This window comes from Cynoglossus semilaevis, unplaced genomic scaffold (assembly GCF_000523025.1).
Source record: "Cynoglossus semilaevis isolate Cse_v1.0 unplaced genomic scaffold, Cse_v1.0 scaffold282, whole genome shotgun sequence".
Classification (NCBI taxonomy): Eukaryota; Metazoa; Chordata; class Actinopteri; order Pleuronectiformes; family Cynoglossidae; genus Cynoglossus; species Cynoglossus semilaevis.
In genome coordinates, this window is record NW_007585127.1 from 56,511 (window position 1) to 65,081 (window position 8,571).

An 8,571-nucleotide genomic window follows, 5' to 3' on the forward strand; every position below is an offset into this window, starting at 1 on the left:
GACAGGCACAGGCACAGGCACAGGCACAGGCTCTCAGTTCAGTATCCAGAACTACAGTAGAGCCACTGTCTGCAGGGAGGAAAAAGAATGTCTCATATACAGCATATATTTATATTTATTTATATAAATATTTATATATATATTTATATATAGGAAAAAGAATGGCTCATATACAGTATATATTTATATATATATTTATACATATATTTATATATATATATATAGTGGAACAGGCCGACTGACGGACTCAGCTGCAGCTTCTCCTCCCAGCAGGAGGTTGTTGCTGCGTGTCTGTTCTCTGTTCCCCTGCAGCTGTGGACCAACCCTTGTTGACTTTTCAGAGATCACATGGCATCTTCTTCTTCTTCTTCTGCTTCTTCTTCTTCATGTTCTCATCTTCATCGTCATCTTTTGGCCTGGAGTGGCTCTGACTCGGCAGGACCGTCGGTGGTCAGCAGGTCTTCTCCACTTTGTAGTTTACATGCATATTTACTATATATTCTTTAATTAATAAAAAATGTTGATTTATTAAATGTTTAACTTCATATAAAATACATAATTAATTAATTTAAACTTTTTTTTTTCAAATACTTTATTACTGGATATTACTAATTTAAAAAAAATATATGATTTTTTTATTATTTAAAGCTGTGTGACTGCAGTGTGGAGCGAGCTTTGCTGCCATCTAGTGGATATTTTATAAACATTTTCTCCACGGCACCCTCTTAAAACAATTCACTACGCTTCAGGAAATAGTCCCGGGGCCTTTCGACATATTAATAGTCAAAATAAGTTAAAAAATAAATCAGTATTGTAAAAATACAAATATTCTAGTGAATTAGGATAAAACAGGTCAACTTACAAGATATTTTGTTAAAGTTTGGGGTAAGAATGGAGGTAAGTGCATTGATATTCCTGTAACCAGGCTCACACACACGACGGAAGCAATTAGTCTTCAATTCATCGGCCTGTGGTGCTGGTCGTCGGACAATTTAATCCCATATTGTTTGGAGAAGCTTCTAGAAGGTTTGTAAATAATTTTTTTTTATCACGTCATGGAAAATAATGTATTATGTGGGACTTGTGATTCGAAGTAGTGATGATTTATTTAACAAGTTCGCGTGTTTTCTAATTCACGTAATTGACCAGCAAGGTTCTAGATGCTACTAACTAACTATTAATTTTACTTTTAAAAAAAAGTAAACACGAAGAAAACAAAAGTTAAGTGAAATTAAATGTAAATATAATACATATTTTATGTGTGAAATAGTGATACAAATGGGACGGAACGCCTTAATTTCTGTGTGTTACCTCGTCACATTTATCTAACAGCCGTTGCTGTTTTTTTCGGCGCACAAATTTCCGGCCGCCATTTTGTTACTTTTACAAAGTTTTTTTTTTATCGTGTGTATATAAGTCAAATGCGTATTATTTTGTTTCTCAAGGCATGACGTGTGCTAGTGTTTGTAAAAAATAAAAATACCGTTGTTGAGTGACACTTATTTAATCGTTTTTAATCATTTTTAAAGGGTTGCTCTTTGATTGGAGACCATCTTAAGATGACCGGTCGAGCACGAGCCAGATCCAGGGGCAGAGCCCGCGGTCAAGAGATCGCAGTGCCCGGGGCGGTAAGAGAATTCTGTTTATTATATATTCGATATTTCGATAATTTATTTTTCATTAATATTAGTTCACAACAGCTTATGCTAATTAAAGGTAGCCTTAAAGTGTGACCTCACAACTTATGTTTACACTTTTATTGGAGGATACGCTGAGCTGAAGTTACGTAAAGTTATCAGAGAGGCATTGAATAAAGCTACTAGTTACTGAGTTAGTTGCTGACGGAGGAAGTTTCGACAGAAAGAAGGATTTTACGTATTAGCCGCGCTAATTTCAAGGCATTACAAAGTCTATTCTGAACACTTTATTTCGGGTAATTACATTATACTTTTATTTTGATTCGTATGTTCAATGTCAATAAAATTAAAATATATCAAAATGTACTTTGCATACATGACAAATGCACACAATGCAGACGTAAAATCCTCCACGTAAACTGTTATTTTAACGATGTTCACGAAAGACATACTTCCGCCGTATTATTGTGTTAATAAATACCGCATTATATACATTGTCTGGCTAATTTTCAACGTCCGCAGCGTCTCTCTATGCAACCATTTCCGTCCCATCGACCTGCGGCGATTTAAGATTCTTATCTTTTGTTGTCGTTATCGATTGTTTACGTCTACCTATTGGCGTCTTTTGCCGCATAACATGGCCAGCGGTGCGATGCATCATGGATGATAACGATGATCGGAAAAACCATCTATACCGGTTGTAAATGGAAGACTGTATAGATCAGGTTAGGTCCTCCAACACTTTTTACGAAAATGCTTTTTAAAGCTCCCGCGGGCCACACCAAAATGGCCGCGCGGGCCGGATTTGGCCCCCGGGCCTTGAGTTTGACACCGTATGACCCAGAGGCTTCCTGATGATGTCAGTCTGAGCTACAGACGAATCTGCTAAACCACGTAGGATCGTCCTCGTGCTCAGTATAAATATATATACATATATATATACTCATAGGCTGGATACGTTACAGCAGATTATTTAAAAAGGTCAATTACGCTTTGACATTTTAATTTTTTCCCCCTGTAGAGCCAGTCCCGAGAGACCCCGCAGCCTGCCCCTGCCCCTGGCCCTTCAGCTGAGGGGGAGTTGGCTGGACGAGGAAGGCAGAAAGGGGCTGCAGTGCCATTTACTGAAGAAGGTATGATTAAAAAAGTCCGTTTGGAGTCGAGCTAAGATTTCTTTAGTTTGATAAAATGGCGTGTTTTGCCCTGGTTTCCAAACATCTGCGTCACATTTGTCTGATTTTTTTTCCTCGTTTTTTTTTTCCAGCTGTTGTTCAGATTTCGGCGGGGGTTCACAAGGGGAAATTGGGGGAAAGGGGGGGACGCCCGCGGGGTTTCAAAGAAAATACGGGGGTCAACACCCGACAGGCCATGGAACATGTGAAGTATTCGAAGGCTGGTGAGTGGTCGCTTTTTAAAAAATTCTCATTCAAATGCTCTTCTTCGACATTTCTGTGTGAACTTTTTCAGGAACTAGCGGACGTCTCATCCAACTGTCGGCCAACTATTTTCGAATCACTTCTCGCCCGCAATGGGTTCTGTATCAGTACCACGTCGACTTCAATCCGCCTATGGAGTCCCGGCGTCTAAGATCTGCGCTGCTGTTCCACCACGAGGAGGTGCTCGGCTCAGCGCGCAGTTTTGATGGCACTCTGCTCTTCCTGCCTAATAGATTGCCGAACAAGGTACGGCACAATTAGCAGGGACGTTCGATTTCCGGCCAATCGTCTGCTCTTAAAGAACCGAATGTGTACAACGGTTGTTCCGCTCCCTCTGTAGGAGACTGTGCTCTGTAGCACAACGAGAAACGGAGAGATGGTTCAGATAACGCTGACCCTGACCAACGAGCTGCTCCCCACCTCCCCCGTGTGTATGCAGTTTTACAATATCATCTTGAGAAGGTAGGGGGGGCGCTGTTTGATTCAAGAACAACGTTCAAATCAAATCCTCCCCGTCCGGAGTGCACGTTTGATTTTTTTTTTTATTTGATTTGATTTCTGCAGGATTCTACGGATTCTCAATATGCAGCAGATTGGACGCAACTACTACAACCCCAAAGATTGCCTCAACATCCCACAGCACAGGTCTGCGTTAGTCGCTTTTCCCGAGACGGTTTTAGAAATCTACTCTACTTCTTAACTTTCTTTGAGACGCTTCAGTGCACAAAGAAGCTACCGGGGTGGCGGTTTACTCCAGCAGTTTGTTTCTCCGCTAGGTTGACCATCTGGCCCGGCTACGCTACAACCATCTTGGCTTACGAGTCGTCGATCATGATGTGCACCGACATCAGCCACAAAGTCCTGCGAAGCGAAACGGTCCTGGACTTCATGGTCACCCTGAGGCAGCAGTGTAGCAGTCAACATTTCCCCGAGATCTGTACCAAGGAGCTCGTCGGCCTCATAGTCCTCACCAAGCAAGTGGTCTCACTGTCCGGTACACGAAACCGTCTGCGGTGTGTGGATTTGACGTTGAGATACCAACGAGAGTCTCCGTGTCTGGTCCAAACGTTTAGGTACAACAACAAAACCTACAGGATCGACGACATAGCGTGGGATCACACGCCGAACAACACCTTCAAGAGGGGAGACACGGATATTTCCTTCAAGAACTACTACAAGACTGTAAGTAGACACTCCAGTTACTACACCTGCTGACAGGCCTCCCAACAGTGACTCGGCTCCTGCTCCCCGTTCACAGCAATACAACCTTGACATCACCGAAGGGAACCAGGTTCTGCTGGTCAGCCATGTGAAGAAGACCACGGGTCCTCCAGGAACTGCCCCCCCTGGTCCGGCCCTGCTGGTCCCAGAGCTGTGCTACCTGACAGGTTACCGTGTTATTTTTGGTACTACGGACACTTTCGGAAAGTCGTGTTTGCCGTTTGCCCTGATTACTGTGGCTATAACCTGACAGGGCTGACGGACAAGATGAGGTCCGACTTTGGGATCATGAAGGACCTAAGCAGCCACACCAGACTGAACCCCCAGCAGAGAGAGGAACGCCTCAACAGATTTGTGGCCACGTTCCAGAAGTGAGTAGGACAATATATTTCTATATTATAATACCGGACAGTTCTTGGAGTCGATGTTCTTTCTGGGGTTTTTTTTCCACCCTCTTTTAAAATCGGAAACTCTGTAGGAATACTGACGCGCGCGCAGAAATGGACAAGTGGGGCCTGGGCTTTGACAAGCAGCTTCTCAGTCTGACCGGGAGGATTCTCCCGGTGGAGAGGATTTTACAGGGACCGAGATCGGTAGAACACGAAACGAACGTGATTCTTATTTGGAGCTTCACCCGGTGTCGTGACGTGACTGTGTGTGTGTGTGTTCTTGACCTGCAGTACGAGTACGACCCTTCGACGGCCGACTGGTCCAGGGAGATGCGTGGTCTGCCTATTATTTGCTCCCCTCCTCTGGACAACTGGCTGTTGCTGTTCACCCGTCGAAATGGCAACGAAGCCCAGAACTTCCTGCACACCCTGAACAGAGTGTCGGCTCCGATGGGAATCCGCATAAGCAGGCCCATGATGTACGCGTCGTCCAAACGTTTTTAGTCACATTGGCTTTTATATCTATATATATATATGTATGTATGTTTATTTATGTATATATACATATGTGTATGTGTATACATATGTGTATATATGTACGTTTATACATACAGTATGTGCATATATGTATGTGCATATATGTGTATATATGTATGTGTATACATATGTATGTGTATACATATGTATGTTTATACATACAGTATGTATATATGTATATGTGTATATATGTATGTGCATATATGTATGTGCATATATGTGTATATATGTATGTGCATATGTATGTACATGTATGTGTATATATATGTATGTGCGTATGTGTATATATGTATGCGTATACATATGTATGTTTATACATACAGTATGTATATATGTATATGTGTATATATGTATGCGTATACATATGTATGTTTATACATACAGTATGTGCATGTATGTATGTGTATACATATGTATGTTTATACATACAGTATGTGTATATATGTATGCGTATACATATGTATGTTTATACATACAGTATGTGTATATATGTATGCGTATACATATGTATGTTTATACATACAGTATGTGTATATATGTATGCGTATACATATGTATGTTTATACATACAGTATGTGTATATATGTATGTGCATATGTATATATGTATGTGCATATGTATATGTGTCTATATGTATGTGCATATGTGTGTTCATATGTATGTGTGTATGTACGTATACATATGTGTATATGTATGCGTATATGTATATGTATGTATATGTGTGTGGTATGTGCGTATACATATGTGTATGTGTGTATATATGTATACATATGTGTGTGTATACACACATACATGTGTGTATACACACACATGTATGTGTGTATACACACACATACATGTGTGTGTATACATATGTGTATATGTATATGTGTATGTATGTATATGTGTGTGTATACACACATATATGAGTGTATATATGCTTCTATTGTTTAGGTGTGAGTACATGGATCAGCAGGAGGCGCTCCTGAGATGCCTGCGGCAAAATGTTGGATCTGACACACAAATGGTCAGTGACTGTATGTACGGCACATTGTTACAGACAAGTGTCAGTTCTGTTCTTTTCAGCGTTTCATCTACGCCCCAGTGTCACCTTGTCATTTTTTTTTTTTTTTTTTTTTTTTTTTTAAATTTCCTCCCTGCCTCAGGTTGTGGTGATCCTCCCGACCAACAGGAAGGACAAGTATGACAGTGTGAAAAAGTACCTCTGTGTGGACTGTCCCACTCCCAGCCAGTGCATCGTGTCCCGTACCATCAGCAGACAACAAGCGCTGATGACGGTGGCCACCAAGGTGGCCCTTCAGATGGCCTGTAAGATTGGAGGGGAGCTGTGGAGCGTGGAGATCCCCGTGAGTCTGGACAGACGAGAGACACTTTATGGGGAAGTGACTGACGTCTGAAAAAAAAAAAAAAAATTCAAAGTGTCTCGTTCTCAGACTCCTAATGACGTCACCTCATGTATCTTTTTTTTTAAATTTTTTAAATTTTTTTTTTTAGCTTAAACAGCTCATGATCGTCGGAATCGACTGCTACCACGACATCGCTGCTGGGAAGAGATCCATCGGTGCCCTAGTGGCCAGCTTGAACCAGGGCATGACCAGGTGGGTTTTTGGGAGTCTTGTTTTTAACCCTACACACATATATATACACATATACATATACATACATACATACATATGCACATACATATGCACACATACATATACACATATATGCACATACATATACACACATATGCACATACATATACACATATATGCACGTACATATATGCACATACACATACATATACACATATATGCACATACACATATGCACATACATATACACATATATGCACATACATATACACATGCACATATACACATATATGCACATATATATGCACATACATATACACACGTGCATATACATATACCCATATATGCACGTACATATATGCACATACACATACATATACACATATATGCACATACATATACATATAAACACGTTTTTGACCCGTGATATACTGAGTTAAAAAAATGTGTTTTTATATGTTTTTAGACATAAAAATTAAGAACTGATTTGGTTCTGTTTTTAGACACCAAATTTTTTCTTTTTGAATGTTGACACAATTATTCTGCAGTTGCAAAGGCCGACCACCGGATGGCAGTGTTGGTTGATTTTCAGGCGTCCACCGTCGAGGCTTACATGCAACACTGCCGTCAAAACCTATTCTTATCATAGAAAATGACATTTTCATAGCTGTCCACTGTAGTGGCCGTCATGCATGAAAGGCTTAATGTGATGTCACAACAGATGGTTCTCCAAGTGCGTGCTGCAGCAGAAAGGTCAAGAGATCATGGACGGGCTGAAAATGGCCTTGAACGGTAACGGTTTTTTTGTTTTTGTTTTTTTTTTTTTTTCCACCAATTTTTTTTTTTCTCAAATCCCGTCAATAATCCAGACGAACGCCACGTCTTTTCCCCATAGGCGCGTTGAAAGACTACTTGAGATTCAACCACTGCCTCCCCTCACGGATCATCGTGTACCGGGACGGAGTGGGCGACGGGCAGCTGTCCAGCGTGGTCAACTTTGAAGTGGCGCAGATTTTGGACTCCATCAAGTCCATCGGAGAGGATTACGCGTTAGTAGCTGAGCTTTTAACGCTTTCTGTTTGACCAGCAACCCGATCCATCCGTCTGTCCGTCCGTCCGTCTGTCGTTCTAGGCCCAAGCTGAGTGTGGTGGTGGTGAAGAAGCGCATCAGCAGCAGGTTCTTTGCCTACATCAACGGCCGGGTGTCCAACCCTCCGCCGGGCACCGTCGTGGACACGGAGGTCACCCGCCCCGAGTGGTACGACTCTCACTGGTACTTTTTTTTTCCACTCTGACATATCAAAAAAAAATTTTTCTTTTTTTTTTTTTTTTCTTTCCCCGCCCGATCAGGTACGACTTCTACATCGTGAGCCAGGCCGTCCGTATGGGAAGCGTGGCTCCGACTCACTACAACGTGGTGTACGACACCAGCGGGTTGAAGCCCGATCACATGCAGCGACTCACCTACAAGCTGTGTCACATGTACTTCAACTGGCAGGTACGACTCGGTACTACGCTCACTGAAATACTGCAGTATTTTCTTTTTTGGTTTTGAACAAATTGTAGTAAAAAAAAAAAAAAAAAAAAAAAAATTTTTTTTTTGGAACCGTAGGGAATCATCCGAGTGCCTGCACCTTGCCAGTATGCCCACAAGTTGGCGTTCCTTGTTGGTCAGAGCCTCCACAGGGAACCCAACATACACCTGGACGACCTTCTATTCTACCTGTAGACCCCCACGCCCCCCCCCCCCCCCCCCCCCCCACGTCCCTCTTCG

The 8,571-nt window shown here is 41.9% G+C and overlaps 1 protein-coding gene across 1 annotated transcript; it reads left to right on the plus strand.

The window, feature by feature from the left end:
• The first annotated feature begins 874 nt into the window (after window positions 1–874).
• On the plus strand, window positions 875–8,544 carry piwil1 (piwi-like RNA-mediated gene silencing 1). The gene is made up of 21 exons (XM_008337525.3): window positions 875–1,026; window positions 1,530–1,628; window positions 2,659–2,770; window positions 2,902–3,033; window positions 3,105–3,319; window positions 3,414–3,535; window positions 3,638–3,718; window positions 3,850–4,047; window positions 4,147–4,255; window positions 4,332–4,461; window positions 4,548–4,665; window positions 4,773–4,887; window positions 4,975–5,162; window positions 6,154–6,226; window positions 6,366–6,566; window positions 6,715–6,818; window positions 7,519–7,589; window positions 7,693–7,846; window positions 7,930–8,055; window positions 8,148–8,295; window positions 8,410–8,544. Exons 2-21 carry the CDS (start codon window positions 1,560–1,562, stop codon window positions 8,524–8,526), a joined length of 2,583 nt encoding a protein of 860 aa, XP_008335747.1. The 5' UTR covers window positions 875–1,026; window positions 1,530–1,559; the 3' UTR covers window positions 8,527–8,544.
• Window positions 8,545–8,571: the final 27 nt, after the last annotated feature.